Below are 22,018 nucleotides of genomic sequence, written 5' to 3'. Positions count from 1 at the left end.
AGTCACTGGGTACAGCTATTCCTTGACCTACAGTACAGTAGGAACTAAACGTGATCAGTCACTGGGTACAACTATTCCTTGACCTACAGTATAATAGGAACTAGACATGATCAGTCACTGGGTACAGCTATTCCTTGACCTACAGTATAATAGGAACTAGACGTGATCAGTCACTGGGTACATTTATTGCCCTGACCTATCTTCACATTTCTGTTCTAGAAAAGGGTACTGTAACCTGAGAAGTTTTCTCTTTTTCTTCTGTTTGAAAACACACCAAACAGCTACAGTATTATATAATCTGTAAACTGTATTGACATACATTGATTTGGCCCAAAATCCTAATAAATCTTCCACAGTTAATTTTTAAAGCATGACTTTATTAAATTTTACTCAGAGAGACTGAGTATTATGCACACACACAAATGAGCTGCTCACCATGGCTCACACGTACAGGTAAGAGGAGAATCTGCACAAGTTGCTTTTCTCCATCTAACTCAGGTGTTCAGGTTTGGCACTAAGGTTTACCTGAGAAGCCAAACTCACCGGCTTAGTGAAGAGAAGTCCTGTTTAAATAGCATGTTCTATGTCAGAGAGACACACTAAGACTACTGCTGCCTAATGGGCATGTACTTATAATATAATGTGCAGTGTCAAAACCGCAGCCACTTACTGGTGTGTCAACATCTGGACCAAGGCCAATCTCTTCACCTTCCATCAAGTATTTCCCCCAGTCAAAATCATCTTTCTTTTCTAAAATTTAACAAAGGAACCTCGTTAGCTTTATCATAAATATCTGGCAGAAAAAAAAAAAAACAACAACAAAATCCTAAGTACCACAAAACTACAGGAAAAGAAATCCAAATGAAACTCAAAATACCTTCAAAAAAACCATGTTAACAAATATTGAGATAGTTCTGACTGGGGCAGTGTCTGATGTTTGCCTCGCATGCACGAAGCCATAGGCTGGCTCTTTAATACTGCATTAGCTGGGCACAGCAGCAAACACCTGTAATCCTTGAACTTAAGGAAATTCAAGGCTACCCTTGCCTACATAGTGAGCTTGAAGCCAGTTTGGTGTGTCTTTTTAAGAAACTTTGTCTTAAAAAGAGAAAAAAGAAAGAAAAAGAAAGAAACAATAAATCCAAATTTAATGTATCTTTTATCACTTCAATTAATTCACCATAAAACGTTCTATCTGAATGTATGCCTTTATGACAGAAAAGGGCACCAGATCTCATTACAGATGGTTGTGAACCACCTTGTGGTTGCTGGGAATCGAACTCAGGACCTCAGGAAGAGCAGTCAGTGCTCTTAACCACTGAGCCATCTCTCCAAGTGCACAGATCTTACATTTGAAGTGAAATTTTGCAAGCCCATCCAAAGCAACAGAAATAATTTAATTTCCCAATTTTAAAAGTTTTTGGTTTTCAAGATAGGGCTTCTCTGTGTAGCCCTGCCAAGGATTTTTTACAACTTTCAATAAAAATCCAAACAATTACTAGGAAATGAAATCACTCTGTGTCTGATAACATACCCACTTCTTTGTCTCTTGGCGTCTCCACATAGCTGCGGTTGGAAGGAGAATCAGACAGACACAGGAGGAGGGACAGTAAGGAATAATGGGTATCCGTCTGTAAAAAGAAAGTGAGAATGGCTGGTGAGCGTTTCTCAGAATAGACCGAGCAGGAGAGAGTAATTTACACTCGCACTTTCCTTGTTTCAAAAAACATGAGTTACCATCCAATCAATTCTTATCTCTAAACGTTCTTCACATTCCAAATGTTTATACAGATGTGAAATCTAAATGGCATTAAGTCTGATTCTCTATTTCTTTTCTTTTCTCTTTGGTTTTCCATGACAGGGTTTCTCTGTGTAATAGCTCTGGCTGTCCTGGAACATGCTTTGTAGATCAGGTGGATCTTGAACCCAGAGATCTGCCTGCCTCTGCCTCCCGGTGCTGGGTTAAAGGACTGTACACTATCACTGCCTTAGGAGTACTGCCAGCAGGCTGACCGTGTTCCAGTGAAAGGCCACACACCCACGCCTACACCGACAGCACAACTAGATTTGATGGGGGGATTCAGATGGCTAAGCAGTTAAGAGCACTGACTGCTCTTCCAGAGGACCTGGGTTCAGTTTGCAGCACCCACATGGCAACAACAAGATCTGACACACACACAGACATACATCAGGCAAAACACCAATGCATATGATATAAAACTAAACAAATTATTTTTAAAAATTAGCTTTGATGGGTTAAAATGAAATAGGACACAAAATTGGATGGGTAGGGAAGAAGGGATGAATCTGGGAGGATTTGGTGTGGGGTGAACATGGTCAAAACTCATTGTAGGAAATTCTCAAAAGACATAGTAAAGACCAACAACAACAAAAATAAGGGAGAGCACGCAAGAACACACAAACACAAACACACACACATCCTCATTCTAGCAAATAAATAATGTAATCTCAATTTCACCAACCAAGACTCACTTAACATTTTGAGACAGTACATCATTAGGTAGTTTTGTCTTGGGTGAGCCTTACAGAGTACACTCACACAAACTCAAGGCACAGCCTATCACATACGTGCTCATTTCTGCTCTATTCACCTCCACAGTCTCTCATGACTGCAGTCTATATTTGTAAATGGTAATAAACCACAACAATGAAAATACCAGACTTCGAAATTCTGAAAGTTCTTGTAGCAAATCACTGCACCTAAGGGAGACCTTGGGGCTCCTGACATTTGGGATGTAGCAGGTGCTATCTGAAAAGTTTAAGGCAACCAGGCAATGTTGTAAGCTTTGCCAACCGCGGATTTCATAACGGCAGCAAATACCAAGTGAGAAGAGCAAACAAGAGCACATTGCTCACTTCACAGCAAATCTGAGGCAACAGCTAACTTGTTCCAGCCAGGGGATGTCTGGAAGAGATGCCGAGCAGATGATAACCGCACTGCAGAAAACAAACACAGCAAGGAAAGAATGAACACAGCACAGAGAGCACATGCCTGAAGGCTCACCTTTGTTTTCTCAACACCGGGGAGTGGCACATTGAGAAACTCTGTGGTTAGTCTCTTCCAACTAGCAGCCTTGCCGAGGTCAGAATGAATGGTGAATTTTTCATAAATCCTAAAATATTTTTTAAAAAAATCAACTGATAGCAAAGGATCTTAATGAAAACACATTAATGAATGAATATATGCAGATATACAGAGACTCAACATACCCTTCTATTGTTTTTTGTATCTTGTGACTGTTGACATCCAAGAAACGATGAAATCTGGTGAAGATAAATGCAATTTTTAATGCCAATTTTGCCATATAGCTCATGCATGCTTGAGCCATAGCTCTATGTATTCCTACATACGCCCGATACTCCTCACAACCCTGTTCTCCAGATCCCACGTTCAGTATAACAAAGTTTCCTAGGATTTTTGATAGGTCTTGTTAGGTGGCTCAGAACTCACTGGGAAGCTAAGGATAGCCTGCAACTCACAGCAATCCTCCTGCCTGAGCCACCCGAATGCTGCATTATGCCTGTCATTATGCCTGGCTTTTGTCTTTTCAATATAAGAGAGAAGTCCTGTGGAAGTCTTAACACTCATCCTCTGAGTAATTTTGCATTTTAAACACACAAAATGAAATACAAAGAAAAGCAAGCATATTCAAGTATAATTACCAAATATTTAAAAAAGCTTTGGTAAGGGTCTGGAGAGATGGCTCAGAGGTTAAGAGCTCTTGCCATTTTTCCGGGAGACCCAGTTTCCATTCACAGCAACCACAACTGTCTATAACTCCAGTTCCAAGGCAGCTACCTTCTTCTGGTCTCCACGGGCACCAAGTACACACATGGCAATGGCACACACACACATGTACATAAAGGCAAATCACTCATACACATAAACAATAGAACCTAACATCAGCAGTGGGATCAAAGACTGTCATTAATGTAATAATAAAGAACACTTGGGAATAACCTTAAGTAGTTGTAATACAACGTGAAAGACACCTTTTCTCCTGGTGATAGATATGCTTTTGCTACTGTTATTATACCATGCAACATCTTAATTCTTTCCCAACTCAAACATGAACACCTGCCTCCTGCTGCTAGAAGTATGAGAAAAATTGCTAAAGACACAATTACTTTTTGAGTTCCATGACTTATGAATCATTATAGATTACAACTAAAAATTGCACTTGTGATTTTGGACAGTTGGCATGCTTTCCATGAACCTGAGAGGTCTGTATCCTCACAAACTAGGAAGATACTCATGTCTGGGCTTATAAATCAAGATCGCAGACTTTGACAAACTGTTCCGTGTTCAAGGAGACTTTTAATGGGCATGCTACATGTTGTTCAGTAGTAGAACCTGAGTTTGTTTTATGCGAAAGAAGGACACAGAATCGGGGAAATCTGCAAGCGGCCTGAGCAAGAAGAGAGGAGTTGCTGAGACTTAACATTCATTTTCTCAGCAATTAAAAAAATACTGTTGATGTGTAGTGAGAGCAGAATGACTCCGTTTTCAAAGCACGTTTCTCACAAGGGCACTTCGGGGAGATCGAGGCACAGCAGCAGCCGGCGGCTCCCAGGAGGCCGCACCCCCGTCCGCCCGCCCGTCCGCCCGCCCGCAGCCGAGACCCCACACCTGAAGTTGGACCACACGAAGTCCAGCGCCAGTCGGAAGTTGGGGTCCGCCTGGTCCCGCAGGCCAGTGACCCGCCGGACGAGCTCACACACATCGCGCTCCAGCAGTCGGTCCATCCGGCTCCCGGAAGCCCAAGGCCGGGCCATGCCCGCCACCTGCCTATCAGGAGTCTCCGCGGCCCGGCGGCTGCTCTCGCGAGACTTCCGGCTAGGGCGGCCCCCGACGACGCCGGAAGTGTGCCTGCGGGAGTCCCTGCAGCCGCCGTGTTGGGCTCGGGGGTGACGCGGACTAGCTTGCAGCACCGTCTAGGTGGGATGCAGTGCGTCCCTGTGCGGTGAGGATGTTTGCTCTTTCTGCTTGCACGTTGGGAAATTAGTGTCCTTAGGGTTTTTAACGTTATTTCTTATGATCATTGTATTTAATAAGGGTCTCTGGATAGCCTTGATTCATGCTTTGCGTTCTGACGTATTCTGAGGGCAACCGGGTTTCTATTTTAGTGTACGGTTCCCATCATATTTCGAGAGAAATAAATAAAAATTACTTACTTACTCATGCTCTGAGCTTCGGTTTCTCCGCCAGATGATCCAAATTGGGTTCTCGGTGCCACCCATTAAAATATACGGTTCTGATTAGACCAGGGACACGGTTAAAACAGAAATAGGATCCGTTTATTACAGGGGTTCTCACCCTTCCTAAAGCTGGGACCCTTTAATTCAGCTCCTCATGTTGTGGTGAGCCCAACCAAAAAATTATTTCATTACGATTTCATAACTGTAATCCTGCTTCTGTAATTATCTGATAGGTGATCCCTATCAGAGGAAGGACTAAGGTACCTCGATTGTATAATACAGGTTTTTCCACACACACTGTGCTTTGCCCTAAGAAGCTTTTGACTTTATTTTGCTACTAGGTAGACCCAGAAAAATCATCATTCCATAATCACCCCTATCAAGCAACGGCTGTTAACTTATCCCTGGGAATAGAGAGGGAGCCACCCTGTGAGTCCAATGGGGGAGAATTGAAATTGTGAGGGCACATGGCATAGTCCAACCATATCAGGTAAACAAACCCAAGGTCTTGTCAGACACTAGATGGAGAAAAGCAAAGCATATCCCTCCCTCCCAAGACCCCAATAAAGTAACAAATTCTGACATTGTGGAAAGACGCAGCACACACACACTCAGGACTCAGTCTTTGTTTTATAAGGATCAGATGGGGAAGATTCCAGTCTCCCTAATTTGGCTTTATTCTTGTGTTAATTTGGATGCTACTGTCTCCAGGCTTTACTCTCTTGTCTTATCTGCATCCCCAGCTCTGTTCCCAAAACTTCTTTGGGGCATTTGTCTTAGTTAGGGTTTCTATTGCTGTGAAGGGACACCATGGCCCTGGCAACTCTTATAAAAAGGAAAAACATTTAATTGAGGTTGCTTAAAGTTTAGAGGCTAATCCGTTATCATCATGGTGGGATACGGTAGGGTGCAGGCGTTTATGGTGCTGGAGATGAGAGTTCTACATTTTGCAGGCTATAGGAAGTGAACTGTCTTACTGGATGTGGCTGGAGCATATATGAGACCTCAAAACCCGCTGCCACAGTGACAAACTTCCTTCAGCAAGGCCACAACTCCTAATTGTGCCTCTCCCTTTTGGGGGCCGTTTTCTTTCAAACTATACAGCATTAAAAGGGTGAATCCTTGCCTAGGAAGGATCATAAGGCAGTTTCTTCTGGATTTTCTACAGTAGTTGACTGGAATCAGTCAGCAGTACAGGTTTGGTTTGAAATTGTCTTGTGTCTATAAAGACACAGATTTTAAACTAGAGTGATTGGCCCCAGGCTTGCAGGGTACATGGGCACATAGGTCCTTCTGCACCATCACCTCCCTTTCTCCTCAAGGTATAACTCTTTTTGGCCTCACCCACCACCCCTTCACCCCCCCCCCAGAGCGGCAGCAGCAATAGCAATAGGGCTATCAGGAGAAATCTGTCTCTGTCTCTTTGAAGAACAAAGAGATGTAAGGCCTACCTGAAGCAGGGGGTGAGGCCAGTGGCTGCCTCAGGAAGAGGAGCATCAGACCCAGGCACTGTTAGGCTCCTTGAAGATCAGTCACCTACTGATGTGGGAGTGTCATATATCAATCTGTTGATTTCATTGGTTAAGAAATAAAGAAACTGCTTGGCTGGCCCTGATAGGTTAAAACATAGGTGGGAGGAATAAACAGAACAGAATGCTGGGAGGAAGAGGAAGTGAGCTCAAACTCGACAGCTCTCCTCTCAGGAGCAGATGCCTCAGAGAGATCCCAGGCACACGCGATGAAGCTCCGACCCAGGATGGACGTAGGCTAGAACCTCCTTGGTAAGCCACCTCGTGGGCTACACATGATCAGAAATGGGCTAGTCCAGGTGCGAGTTAGTCGAGAAGAGGCTAGATAGAAATGGGCCAAGCAGTGATTAAATGAATACAGTTTGTGTGTTATTTCGGGCATAAGCTAGCAGGCAGCCGGGGTGCTGGGAACGCAGCCCCGCCGCTCATATTACTACAACCTACTATGGGTTACTTCTGGATTCCTAACACCAACATGCCCCATAAATGACTGCTGCTGTCCATCCCTTACCCCATCATCCTTCCCTGTGGGTGGCATTTTCCGCACAGTGAAAAAGGGGTCCCCTTTGACCACACCCAAGAGTTTTCCTTGACACTGGATATTGGAGAGGGTGGGGTAGGCAACAAACAATGGGGCAGAGTGCTTGAAGGAAGACCACATGATGATGGACAATATAGGGACAGCAACAGACCCCTGGTGTTGCGTTCTCAGGGGACCTGGAGTGGAGACTCCCAGGCTGGGAATGTCTAACTCTTGCTGCTATAGGGGGAGTTTTATTCTAACTGTGTAGGCAATGGCTCTGTTTCCATGGATTTATTGCAAATCGTCCATGTTATGATAAGTGGGCAAGTCGGGACCTTCACTGGTGAGGGACAAATATGACATACAGATAGACCTTGAGTGTGGAGTTTACTGAGACAAAGGGAATGGAGAGGAAAGAGGGAATGGGAGGGGGGAGAGAAAGAAGAAGAGAGAGACAGAAGGACAGAAAGCTGCCTCCTCAGACAAAGGAAAGAAAGGAGAGCAGGAAGACAGCAGGAGTAGGTTGGGCTTGTCTCTTAAAGGGACAGAGTACTGTCTGCCAGACATGAGACAGGGAACAGGGCTTGATGCACTGTGGCAGATTCCCAAGGAGCAGGGCCAGTGGTGTGCCTCAGTGCTAATAGTCATGCAGTTCAAAATTCTCTTGACTTTTCTCTTCTGCTTTATACTCTATAAACATGAGATTTAGCTTCTCAATTTATAGCTGTTGGAATCTGTGTGTGTGAAATCTTTTATTGAAATATTGTCTACAATTGCTTGAATTCATGGACCAGTTTTTGGATAATGGGTGCTTTGATTATGTTATGTCTTTTAGTTCATTGACATGCTGTAACATATCATGTATATTATTATATCATGTACATGTATAATGTTAAATAAAATTCATGTTGATTTCCTTGGATTCCTCCATTTCAACAATTCTTAGGTACGTAAGGTCATTGTTGTTGGTTTTTCTGTTTCTTTGTTTTGTTTTTCAGGAGAGGGTTTCTTTCTTTAGATCAGGCTGTCCTTAAACTCACAGAGATCCACCTGCCTCTGCCTCTTGAGTGCTGGGATTAAAGGCATGAGCCACCACCAAGGCTGTAAGTCTATTATTGCCTTCAAAATTTTTCTTTGATTTGAGACCCTGGAACACTTGAGAGGGGAGAGCAGGCACAACCCTAGTCAAGAAGTTATTTCCAATTGAAAACAACTTATAAAGGAAAGAATAATTTTCTCCAGTAGTTTCTCATGGGTCTATAAACTACCCTTCAGGGCAGGCCCCGTGCTCACCTGCTATTTTTGGAGATTTTCCTCCTATGGCTTTGCGTGAGCATTTCTAACCTTCATCGTCCTTGTCTCGTATAAAATTATTTCCAGCTTTGTGTTTTTATGTGTTTTTTTTTCATATGTGTGTTTCTCATACCTTTTCTTTTTAAACATCAGGCTAGTTTGTTTTATTAGCCTGCTTGTTTTCTGAAGAGATAGAGAAAGAAGGCATGGGGTTAGATGGGGAGGGAGGTGGAGAGCATCTGGAGGAGGTGAGGGAGGGAAAACCATGATCAGAATATATTGTATGAACATTTTTTAAAGAAAAAATTTTTATAATAAAATTTTCCTGACTTTAACAGTAAGATTGAGTCACTTAAAGTTGTCTGAATTTCCCAAATGTCCTTCACTATCTGAAAGGGCAGTAGTGATATTTTTTACTTGATATTTCAGTCCCTGTTTCTCATCTGTGTCAGAAAAATACACGATTGGGGTCAAGGGAGATGAATGAGTGAAGTGGCTGCTGCAATAGCAAACGACCTGGGTTCAGATCGCCAGACTTCACATTAATATAAAAACGGGCGAGGTAGCGTGGAATCAGTCAGAAATCCAGAGTTTGATGGCCTCCAAATCTAGCCAAAATGGGGGGCTCTGAGGTCAACTGGAGACTGTGTCTTTGATGTGGGAGTGTCATATATCAATCTGTTGATTTCATTGGTTAAGTAATAAACAAACTGCTTGGGCTCATAGCTTAGAACATAGGTGGGTGGAGTAAACAGAACAGAATGCTGGGAGGAAGAGGAAGTGAGGTAAGACGCCTCAGACAGGCTCCTGGGCAGACACATGCAATGAAGCTCCGACCCAGGATGGACATAGGCTAGAATCTTCCCGGTAAGCGCACCTAGCTGTGCTACATAGAATATTAGAAATGGGCTAGTCCAGGTGCGAGAGTTAGCCTAGAAGAGGCTAGATAGAAATGGGCCAAGCAGTGATTAAAAGAATACAGTGTCCGTGTTATTATTTCGGGTAAAGCTAGCCGTGGGGGCGGCCGGGTGCCAGGGATGCAGCCCGCCGCTCATATTACTACATGTCTTGAAAACAGAATGTAGAAAGTGAAAGGAAGATATCTAGTCTTCCTCTGGCCTCCATATGCACAGGTTAGCATCCCTACACACACCAGTGCGCACATAGATCACACACGAATATATATAAGACCAAAGCAAATATGAATTTCTACACACATATATTCATATACAAATGTACATTGATATATATATGTGTGTGTGTGTGTGTGTGTGTGTGTGTGTGTGTATACATACATGAATATCATTTCGTATTTTCCAATTTGTTGACAATTAGAAATAGTCCTTTCCCACATAAAGTCTTTGTCACCAATATGGTCCGTCCCCCACTGGTTACTTAATTAAGTAATAATCTGTCTTCCTCAGGGTGAATATCTTTCATTCAGAAGTTTAAAATCTAAAATGTTTTGAAACCTAGAACTTACTGAGCAGTTTCAGGTTTTACATGTCTAGATGACACACCTTCTTGTCTTTAATTCTATGTTTACGAGCATTTTGCCTACATGCATGTTTTGAATCACATGTGTGCCCGGTGCCCTCAGAAATCAGAAGAAGGCATCAGATTCCCCTGGATTTATGGATGGTTTTTTTAAATTAGATACCGCTTGGCCCATTAGCTCTAGCTTCTTATTGGCTAACTCCTACATCTTTATTTAACCCATTTCCATCAATCTGTATTACCACGAGGTTGTGGCTTACCAGAAAAGTTTCAGCACATCTATCTCTGGCCACGGGTTCATGGCATCCCTCTGACTCTGCTTTCTTCCTCCCAGAATTCACTTCTGTCTTCTCCACCTACCTAAGTTCTGCCCTATCAGGCCAAGGCAGTTTCTTTGTTCATTAACCATTACAAGCAACACACAGAGGGGACTCTCACATCACCTCCACTTTTCTGTTTAAATAAAAAGGAAGGTTTTAACTTTACCATAATAAAATTACATATAACATGTATCAAGCAAGAATTACAGTTACAATATTTATAACTACTTTATCTTATCATAACTAAGGAAAACTATAATTATAACTATCTATCTATTCCTCAGCTCCATCAAAGACTCCAGAAAGATATAATATTACCTAAATAAACAGGAAGTGCATTGTGAACAACTTCCAAAACTCTAGAATTGACAGAGACATCTCACTGCCTGGACAGTCACTCAAAGTTCTTCTGTACCGTTGGGGCATCCATCTTTGACCTTCAGGCCCATAGTATCTAGCAGACTTTTTGACGATGCAGGAGATTTTAAAGCCAGTTCAGTCACTTTTTTTTTTGTATCCTGCAGAATGTCTTGCAGTCTTTCATGAAGCAGAAATCCAGAAGGATCATCTCATTTTTAGGCAAGTTCAGCAGTCATTTTTCTGCAGGTACTGCATGTCCATTTCAGCAGTTCAGGCAAGAGCAGTTTCTTGCCCAAATGGCTAAGGAGCCTCTTTGATGCCCGTCTTCCTCTCAAAGTAATTGGTGCTGCCAGGAGCAGACGTGTCTCACTGTCATGAAAAATCCTAAGTTCTTAAAACATTTTAAATGCCATATTCTGTAGTCTTTGAAAAATATGAAGAATGCCTATCTATCTGAAATATATCTATGCACATCTAGAAAATCTTACTAACATGACTACAGGTTTGACTATTACAGATGATTATCTATTAATCTGTATTTCTTAATTATACATTAAATTTCAAATGAGCTACACAATCACAATACCTTAATCAAGATCAGAAATACATATACATATAAGAAAATTGATCTTAAATTTGTATCAATAAACCAAGATCCATATCAATGCAAATCTCTATAGCATATTCCCCTTTAAATGTAAAAGAACAATTATAAACAATCTTTGGTAATATGAACATAGTTCTGTCTATACTGCTTCCTGCTGATTGGGGGAGCGCTGTTATTCGGGTCTTTTATGGTGTATCCTGCGAGCTAGGTTCATCTCAGTCAGCAGTTGGATGAAGTAATTTTTTGAGGGTGTTCACAGTGACCTTTCAGGGGAGCATGGTCTATGAAAACATATACGCCTGGAAAGCAATCCACAGGTTCTCAACTTTTGATTTTGTTGTCCTAATTCTGTAGAGAGGATCTCAACTCTGCTCCAGGGGATAAACTCAGATGTGTCCAGTTTTCAGCCTACCTCCCACCATGTTCAGAAATGTAGCTAGTGCATGGGCCTATTGAGTCACAAAATTGATCCTCTTTTCCTTTTTCATATATATACGAACAGATCAAAGAAAACAGCAAAGCCAACAAATTCTCAACACAAAACATTCAGGAAATATGGGACACAATAAAAAAACCAAACCTAAGAATAATAGGAATAGAAGAAGAGTCACAGCTCAAAGGCCCAGAAAATATTTTCAACAAAATTATGGAAGAAAACTTTCCCAATTTAAAGAAAGATATTCATTTAAATATTCAAGAAGCATACAGAACACCAAACAGAATGGATCAAAGAAAAACATCTCCTCGCCATATAATAATCAACACACAAAATATACAGGTTAAAGAAAGAATATGAAGAGCTGCAAAGTAAAAAGGGCAAGTAACTTATAAAGGTAAACAGATCAGACTTACACCTGACTTCTCTATGGAAACTATGAAAGCCAGAAGGTCCTGGATAGAGGTACTGCAGAAGATAAGAGACCATGGATGCAAACCCAAACTACTATACCCAGCCAAGCTATCGTTCATTATCAATGGAGAAAGCAAGACATTCCAGGAAAAGAACAAATTTAAACAATACGTAGCCACAAATCCAGCCCTACAGAAAGTAATAGAAGGAAAATCGCAACCCAAGGAATCCAACACTGCCAACACTGCCTACAATAACCCAGGCATCTAGTGACCCGTCACCAGCACATCTCAAAGAAGGGAGACACACAATCTCTACTACCAAAAGCAATAAGAATAACCGGAGTAAACAACCACTGGTCATTAATATCACTTAATATTAATGGGCTCAATTCACCTATAAAAAGGCACAGGCTAAAAGATTGGATACGAAAACAGGATCCAACATTCTGCTGTTTGCAAGAAACAACCACAAAGACAGGCACCTACTCAGAGTAAAGGGTTGGGAAAAGGTGTTTGAAGCAAATGGTCCTAAGAAAAAAGCAGGTGTGGCCATGCTAATTTCTAACAAAACTGATTTCAAACTAAAATTAATCAGAAGAGACCGAGATGGTCACTTTATACTCATAACAGGAACAATTCATCAGGATGACATCTCAATCCTGAATATCTACGCCCCCAATATAAAAGCACCTACTTATGTAAAAGAAATATTACTAGAACTCAAGGCAGACATCAAACCACACACACTAGTAGTAGGAGACTTCAACACACCTCTCTCTCCAAGGGACAGGTCAATCAGGCAGAAACCTAATAGAAAATTAAGAGAATTATTGGAGGTAATGAAGCAAATGGACTTAACAGATATCTATAGAACATTCCACCCAAATAGGAAAGAATATACCTTCTTCTTTGCAGCTCATGGAACCTTCTCAAAAATTGACCACATACTCGGAAACAAAGGAAACCTCCACAGATACAAAAAAATATCAGTGTCCACCTGTGTCTTATCAGATCACCACGGATTAAAGTTAGAAGGCAACAACCACGCTACCCCCCCAAAACCCGACAAACTCATGGAAACTGAACAGTCAACTACTGAACCACACCTGGGTCAAGGAAGAAATCAAGAAAGAAATTAAAGTCTTCCTTGAATTTAATGAAAATAAAGGGACAACATACTCAAACCTATGGGACACAATGAAAGCAGTGCTAAGAGGAAAGTTCATAGCATTACGTGCCCACTTAAAGAAAACGGAGAATGCATACATTGGGGACTTAACAACACACCTGAAAGCTCTAGAAAAAAAAGAAGCAGACGCGCCCAGGAGAGGTAGAAGACTGGAAATAATAAAACTGAGGGCTGAAATCAACAAAATAGAAACACAGAAAACAGTCCAAAGAATCAATGAAACAAAAAGCTGGTTCTTGGAGAAAATCAACAAGATCGACAAAACCCTATCCAAACTAAGTAAACGACAGAGAGAGAACACGCAAATAAATAAGATCAGAAATGAAAAGGGGGACATAACCACAGACACAGAGGAAATTCAGCGAATCATTAGATCTTACTACAAAAGACTATATGCCACAAAACTGGAAAATACAAAAGAAATGGACATTTTTTTAAATAAGTACCATATACCAAAGCTAAACCAAGACCAGGTGAATGATCTAAATAGACCGGTTACTCGTGAAGAATTAGAAACGGTTATCAAAAATCTCCCTTCGAAAAAAAGCCCAGGACCAGATGGTTTCAATGCAGAATTCTACCAGAACTTCCAAGAAGAACTAATACCTATACTCCTTAATGTATGTCACAATATAGAAACAGAAGAGTCATTGCCAAATTCCTTTTATGAAGCTACAGTTACCCTGATACCAAAACCACGCAAAGACCCAACCAAGAAAGAGAATAACAGACCTATCTCATTCATGAACATCGACGCAAAAATTCTCAATAAAATACTGGCAAACCGAATCCAAGAACACATAAGAAAAATTATCCATTATGATCAAGTAGGCTTCATCCCAGAGATGCAGGGCTGGTTCAACATACGCAAATCTATCAATGTAATCCAGCATATAAATAAACTGAAAGAAAAAAACCATATGATCATTTCATTAGATGCTGAAAAAGCATTTGACAAAATTCAACACCCCTTTATGATAAAGGTCATGGAGAGAATAGGGATACAAGGGTCCTACCTAAATATAATAAAAGCTATTTACAGCAAGCCAACAGCTAACATTAAATTAAACGGAGAAAAACTCAAAGCCATCCCACTAAAATCAGGAACACGACGAGGTTGTCCACTCTCTCCATACCTCTTCAATATAGTGCTTGAAGTTCTAGCAATAGCAATAAGACAACATAAGGAGATCAAGGGGATTCGTATTGGAAAGGAAGAAGTTAAGCTTTTGTTATTTGCAGATGATATGATAGTATACATAAGCGACCCCAAAAATTCTACCAAAGAACTCCTACAGCTGATAAACACCTTTAGTAATGTGGCAGGATACAAGATCAACTCCAAAAAATCAGTTGCCTTCCTATACACTAAGGATAAGGAAGCAGAGAGGGAAATCAGAGGAGCATCACCTTTCACGATAGCCACAAATAGCATAAAATATCTTGGGGTAACTCTGACCAAGGAAGTGAAAGATCTATTTGACAAGAACTATAAGTCTTTGAAGAAAGAAATTGAAGAAGACACCAGAAAATGGAAGGACCTCCCTTTCTCCTGGATTGGGAGGATCAACATAGTAAAAATGTCAATTCTATCAAAAGCAATCTATAGATTCAATGCAATTCCCATCAAAATCCCATCAAAATTCTTCACAGATCTGGAGAAGACAATAATCAACTTTATATGGAAAAACAAAAAACCCAGGATAGCCAAAACAATCTTATACAACAAAGGAGCGTCTGGAGGCATTACCATCCCTGACTTCAAACTCTATTATAGAGCTACAGTATTGAAAACAGCTTGGTATTGGCATAAAAACAGAGAAGTTGACCAATGGAATCGAATAGAAGACCCTGACATTAACCCACAAACCTATGAACACCTGATTTTCGTTAAAGGAGCTAAAAGTATACAATGGAAAAAAGAGAGCATCTTCAAAAAATTGTGCTGGCAAAACTGGATGTCAATCTGTAGAAGAATGAAAATAGATCCATATCTATCACCAAGCACAAAACTCAAGTCCAAATGGATTAAAGACCTCAATATCAGTCCGAACACACTGAACCTGATAGAAGAGAAAGTGGGAAGTACTCTACAGCACATGGGCACAGGAGACCACTTTCTGCGTATAACCCCAGCAGCACAGACACTAAGGGCATCATTGAATAAATGGGACCTCCTGAGGCTGAGAAGCTTCTGTAAAGCAAAGGACACTGTCACTAAGACAAAAAGGCAACCCACTTACTGGGAGAAGATTTTCACCAACCCCACAACTGACAAAGGTCTGATCTCCAAAATATATAAAGATCTCAGGAAACTAGACCGTAAAAGGCTAATCAACCCAATTATAAAATGGGGCATTGAGCTGAACAGAGAATTCTCAACAGAAGAATTTCAAATGGCCAAAAGACACTTAAGGTCATGCTCAACTTCCTTAGCGTTCAGGGAAATGCAAATCAAGACAACTTTAAGATACCATCTTACACCTGTCAGAATGGCTAAAATAAAAAACATCAGTGATAGCCTTTGCTGGAGAGGTTGTGGAGAAAGGGGTACCCTCACCCATTGTTGGTGGGAATGCAAACTTGTACAACCACTCTGGAAAGCAGTGTTTCGGTTTCTCAGGAAATTCGGGATCATCCTACCCCTGGATCCAGCAATACCACTCTTGGGAATATACCCAAGAGAGGCCCTATCATACAACAAAAGTATAGGCTCAACTATGTTCATGGCAGCATTGTTTGTAATAGCCAGAACCTGGAAACAACCTAGATGCCCTTCAACGGAAGAATGGATGAAGAAAGTATGGAATATATACATAATAGAGTATTACTCAGCAGTAAAAAACAAGGACTTCTTGAATTTTGCATACAAATGGATGGAAATAGAAAACACTATCCTGAGTGAGGTAAGCCAGACCCAAAAAGAGGAACATGGGATGTACTCACTCATATTTGGTTTCTAGCCATAAATAAAGGACATTGAGCTTATAATTCATGTTCCTAGAGAAGCTAAATAAGAAGGTGAATCCAAAGACAAACACATAGGCATCCTCATGAATAGTAACCTTCATCAGGCGATGAAAGGAGACAGAGACAGAGACCCACATGGGAGCACCGGACAGAAATCTCAAGGTCCAAATCAGGAGCAGAAGGAGACGGAGCACGAGCAAGGAACTCAGGATCACGAGGGGTGCACCCGCACACTGAGACAATGGGGATGTTCTATTGGGAACTCACCAAGGCCAGTTGGCCTAGGTCTGAAAAAGCATGGGATAAATTCGGACTAGCTGAACATAGCGGACAATGAGGAATACTGAGAACTCAGGAACAATCACAGTGGGTTTTTGATCCTACTGCACGTACTGGCTTTGTGGGAGCCTAGGCAGTTTGGATGCTCACCTTACGAGACCTGAATAGAGGTGGGCAGTCCGTCCTTGGGCTTCCCACAGGTCAGGGAACCCTGATTGCTCTTCGAGCAGATGAGGGAGAGGGACTTGATCGGGGGAGGGGGAGGGAAATGGGAAGCGGTTGCGGAGAGGAGGCAGAAATCCTTAAAAAATAAATAAATTAAAAAAAATAGAAAGGGGATCAGGGCTGGAGAGATGGCTTACAGATAAGAACATTGGCTGCTCTCCCAGAGGTCCCAAATTCAATTTCCAGCAACCACGTGATGGCTCACAGTCATCTACTGTGTGATCTGATACTTAAACAAATCTTTAAAAAAATATGAAGGGTACAAACTTGGGTAGGTAGGGAAAGGGGATGGATCTAGAAAAAATGGGACAGGGAGATCTGATCAAAATACTCTTCACAAAATTATCCAAGAACTAATAAAAAGATGAAAATAACCTTGAAAATCAGATGGGTTCTCATGTCACTCAGCACAGGCTTTAAGGTCTGACTTCTCTCCAGCGTAGCAATGGAGGGTCGTCCATGTGATTCTGTGATGTCTCTAGTGTGGCCCTTTGTGTCACTGAGAGCTTTTTTCCTGTGATTCCCTTGTGCCCAGTCACCAGGTAGGTTTAGGGATCTGTGAACTAAGATTGCTATAAACATGAACAAGCCGGAGTCTGTTGGCTAGTGAGTCTGTTTCACTTGGGTAAATAATATATTTAGATTCTAAGTTGCTCATGCATGCTCCAGCAGGTCTGAGTTTGTGTGAATTAGCAAACAGCTCCCCAGGTCACTGCACATTTGCACCCCCACTAAGTGAGCTTTAGAACTCTGTATGTGCCATGCACACCAGCATTTGGAATTATGAAGATATTTAACTATTCATCTATTCAGTCACTACTTTCAGCAATCTAATTGGTATCTGTTAGCATCTCACGCTGGTTTTCATCTGTAATTTTTATCAGCAAACTGTATTAAATGTATGATAAATTTAACGTGTTATTCATTTTTTTTGAAAAGCTGCCAGCAATGTATTTGAGGGCTTTACCTTATCATGGTAACAATTTGCATTACACAGTTGCCAAATTTTTCTGCTTTAGCTTGTCAGTAGGTGACCCAAAATACATATTCACCTATGTCTTATTTAAGGTTTCTATGACTGCACTGAACACCATGACCATAAAGCAAGTAGAGGTAAAAGGGATAATTCGGCTTACACTTCCACACTGATGGTCACCATTGAAGGAGGTGAGAACAGGAATTCGAACAGGACAGGCTTCTGGAGGCAGGAGCTGATGCAGAGGCCATGGAGGGGAGCTCCTTACTGGCCTGCTTCCCATGGCTTACTCGGCCAACCTTCTTATAGAACCCACGACCAACAGCCCAGGAATGGCTGGGGGCCCTCCCACATTGATCACTAAATGAAAAAATGTCTCACAGCTGGGTCTCACTGAGGCATTTCCTCAACTGAGGCTCCTTCTTCTGATGACTCTAATTTATATCAAGTTGTCACACAAGACCAGCCAGTAAACATGAAATAGCCTTTAAGACTGGCGATCTCATCTCCATAACTTCTTTCATCTCTCCAAGGTGGAATTTTGTGCTTATAGAGAGTATCTCCAAAGTGTGATGGTACACACCTAAGATTCTAGCTCTTGGGAGGCTGAGGTGGGAGGATTGTGAGTCCAAGGTCAGCGAAGTAAAACCCATCTCATGCTCTGCCTTACTCGAGATAGGGTTCCAATTCCTAGGAGCTGAACATTTACATTCTGAAAAGGCCAATATGGATGCCAAGATTCTGGGGTAATGATACTTACATCAGCACCTGTGTCCTGCAGGCCAGTAATAAAAATGCCATTTACACACACTCTCAGTTTAGGTCTTTGATCATTTACAGAAGTTTGCCAAAACACAGGTAACTTATCTTTCTGATCATTATTGCTTGTAACAGTAGGCATGGGGTTTCCTAATTGTCCTGACGAGGCACGTTCTCTGTAGAAACTGAAAATGACTGAACCATGTTTGCCATGGGGGCCTGTGAGGCCCCTCTCTCACGTTTCCTGTCTGTATCAGGTTGCCTTGTCTATCTCATGTAGAACTGCATTCATTCGTTCAATGTCTGCCTTTTCCACATCTTCTACATAAACCTGAAGGCTGAGTCCTCCTATTCCTATTATTTCTAGAAGATGCATTATTATTATTATTATTTCTGAAAGATGCATTATTATTATTATTTCTGAAAATCCGTTGTCTACAATTCCTTTTCATATGACCCATTTTGCCACAATTAAAACATTTGTATTCTGGTGTCTCCTTTTACCATTGGAAATTGCTTCTTCTACCCATGCTTCAGTGCCATAGTCAAATGGATCAACACTCAGTGTATGCAAGACCCATTCTTCCAAGGGTGCTGATCTGAGCTTTAAAGGCCCCAAAATCTTTTTGCATTCCACATTTGCATTTTCATAAGCCAAAGACTCAATCATTATACGTCCTGCTTCTGGGTCAGATATCCCTATTTGTACAGCCTCAGTTAGTCTTTGTAAAAAGTCACTAAAGGGTTCTCTCTGACCCTGTTTAACTCTGACAAATGATTCCATTCTCTGTCCTGGGTCTTGTACCCTGTCCCAAGCCCTTAAGGCTGCAGTAGTACACATGGAGAGTGTGTTTTCATCCAAATTAGCTTGTTCCTGAGGGTCGGAAAAGAGCCCTTCACCTAGAATTTTATCGAGGGAAATGTCAATTCCCTTCGCCTTTTCCTGCTGTTCTAACAGTCTAGCCTCTTTCCTGAATAAGCATTTCCATTTCAATTGTGGTCCACTCTCAAGAACCACAGAGCTCAGCTGAAGCCAGTCCGAGGGGGTTGCTCTGCTTGTTGTGGCCCAAGATCTTAGCATCTCTTTAACAAACAAGGCTTGCATCCCAAAAGTCATGACAGCCTGTTTTATTTCCTTGAGATCATTCATACGAACAGGCTCCCATGTATCCTCCTTGATGACCCTAGGGTTTTTGGAACCAATCACCTTCTCTGTTGTTATTTCTGGAAAGGCAGGTAGAGCTGTAGGAGGAGCTTTGTGGGAATTGTCCCGGAGGGATTTACCCATAAATGTAGTTAAAATTTGCCTTTCTACCCTTTGCTCTTCTTCATCAGAATTTAGAAATTCCTCAATCTTTTCAATTCTATTCACCATTGCCTTCTGCAATGTCTGAATCTCCTGTCCAGAATTATGTTCCAAAGCCTTCACTGAGGATTCTAAAGTATGAAGTTTGTCCATTAGAGATAACATCTCATCTTTGGACATAATTTTTATGGCATAAACCGTGCCTTCTTGCATTGACAATCTTTCCGTCAATCTCTCTTAAGCTTTAGACAAAATTCGATTGTCACATTCAGCAGTTTTGATTCTCTCAGTTAATGTTTCAGTTCCTACAAAAAGGGACTGAAGCTTATGATCCAAATCAGCTGTTCCCTCTTCCATAGTAATGAATTTCTCCTTAATATCAGCCACTAATATTTTAGTTCCTACTGAAATGGACTGAAGCTTATGATCCAAATCAGCTGTTCCCTCTTCCATAGTAATTAATTTCTCCTTAACATCAGCCTGGAGAACTTCAAACTGATTCTTGAGAAGATTGTTGTCACTCTCAATTGTTTTTAAGCATTCGATCTCTGCCTTAAGAATCCTGGATTCATCTTGTAAAGACTTTATCATATTTCTATTATCAAACCATTTAGTGACAATGAAAACTATGAATCCCAGAAGGATCCATAGATGTGGGGTGATAGACACCTCTTGTAAAATCTCCCACATGGTACAATTAAAAAAACTGTTAAATTCTTGAATACTAATGTGTGCAGACATTTTATTTATAAAAGAAAAAATTTTACCTGCAATGATCGGTTCCTGCCAGTGGTGGTCTCTGTGTTTTTGGAGCCTGTCCTAGAACTAGCTCTTGTAGACCAGGCTGGCCTCAAACTCACAGAGATCCACCTGTCTCTGCCTCCCAAGTGCTGTGATTAAAGGCATGCGCTACCACCACCTGGCCGGCCTCAAACTCACAGAGATCCCCCTGCCTTTGCCTCCCAAGTGCTGGTATCAAAGGCATGTGCCACCACCGCCCGGCCAAGTCACTTTGTATTAGACCAAATCTGCCACTGTGGCGGCTTTTTTGCAAAACCACAGGTACTTGAGCTTCGGCTAATTCAGGCAGTGGGGTTCCGCTGCAAACTTAGCCAAGGCAGGCAGAATGGGCCTGTGTGGCTGAGTGTGTCTCGGACTCGGCACTGGGGCCCTAGTCACGAACTAAAAAACAGAACCCGGGAGGGTGCTGTGTTAGGTAGCGGACTACCAGCTTGAGCCGGGGGCAAAATAGCCCACGTTGGACGCCAAAATGTAATGGCATAAACGAATGCAGACAGATTGTAAAAAAATATATGTAGCTTTAATGGCGAAATAGACTTACAGAACCACCATTCCCACGGAGACCAGGAAAGCAGAAGGGACGCCTGGGAGCAAGCTCGCCAAATTTATAGGCAAACATTAGCCCAAGGCGAACACGCCCCCCAAGGGGCGGGACTTATCCCTACAAGCATATGGGCAAGCAATGTTGCCCTAGGTAGATTATTTAAATAAAAAAGTGTATGAATTTAGGAATGTTGGAATTAAGAGAGTGATTAGAAACCATTAGCAAGTGGTTTATAATGGAAATATAATCAAAATACACTGTATACATGCATGAAATTCCCAAAGAATTTTATAATTGTGTCATTGTAAAAGTTTGCAGTTTTCCTACCAGCAGTGGAGGAGTGTTCCCTTAATCCCATCATCTCCAGCATAAGTTGTCATCAGTGTTTTTGATCTTGTCCATTCTGACAGGTATAAGATGGAATCTCAGAGTTGTTTTGATTTGCATTTCTCTGGTGGTTAAGGATGTTGAATATTCTCTTAAGTGTCTTTTGGCCATTTTAGATTCCTCTGTTGAGAGTTCTCTGTTTAAGTTTGTTACCAATTTTTATTGAATTATTTGCTCTTTTGATGATCAATTTCTTAAATTCTTTGTGTATTTTGGAGATCAGTCCTTGGTACGATGTGTAGTTGGTGAAGATCTTTTCCCATCGTGTAGGCTGTTGTTTTGTCTTGTTGACCATATTCTTTGCTTTACAGAAACTGTTCCTTTCAGGAGGTTCCATTTATCAATTGTTTTTCTCTCAATGTCTGTGTTCCTGGGGTTATA

At 41.5% G+C, this 22,018-nt stretch overlaps 1 protein-coding gene across 3 annotated transcripts in view; it reads right to left on the bottom strand.

The window, feature by feature from the left end:
• The window catches only part of LOC121455795 (gamma-tubulin complex component 5), a 47,858-nt gene extending 43,061 nt beyond the window's left edge, over positions 1 to 4,797 (bottom strand). For 2 of the 3 annotated variants that reach the window (XR_005975544.1, XM_041663480.1), the window contains exons 1-5: positions 4,652 to 4,797; positions 3,232 to 3,285; positions 3,026 to 3,134; positions 1,535 to 1,631; positions 671 to 750 (exon numbers count right to left, since the gene is read on the bottom strand). Coding sequence is in view for 2 of the 3 variants with exons in the window: in XM_041663480.1 (XP_041519414.1) it covers positions 671 to 750; positions 1,535 to 1,631; positions 3,026 to 3,134; positions 3,232 to 3,285; positions 4,652 to 4,797 (486 nt within the window). In the remaining variant the exon portion in view is untranslated. The remainder of the gene's footprint in view (positions 1 to 670; positions 751 to 1,534; positions 1,632 to 3,025; positions 3,135 to 3,231; positions 3,286 to 4,651) is intronic. The other variant, XM_041663481.1, reaches the window with a different exon arrangement.
• Positions 4,798 to 22,018: the final 17,221 nt, after the last annotated feature.

This window comes from Microtus oregoni, unplaced genomic scaffold (genome assembly GCF_018167655.1).
Source record: "Microtus oregoni isolate MIOR12 unplaced genomic scaffold, Mior012 000014F_ref0000157, whole genome shotgun sequence".
NCBI classification, from domain to species: Eukaryota; Metazoa; Chordata; class Mammalia; order Rodentia; family Cricetidae; genus Microtus; species Microtus oregoni.
This window is presented reverse-complemented; position numbering and strand designations above follow the sequence as displayed.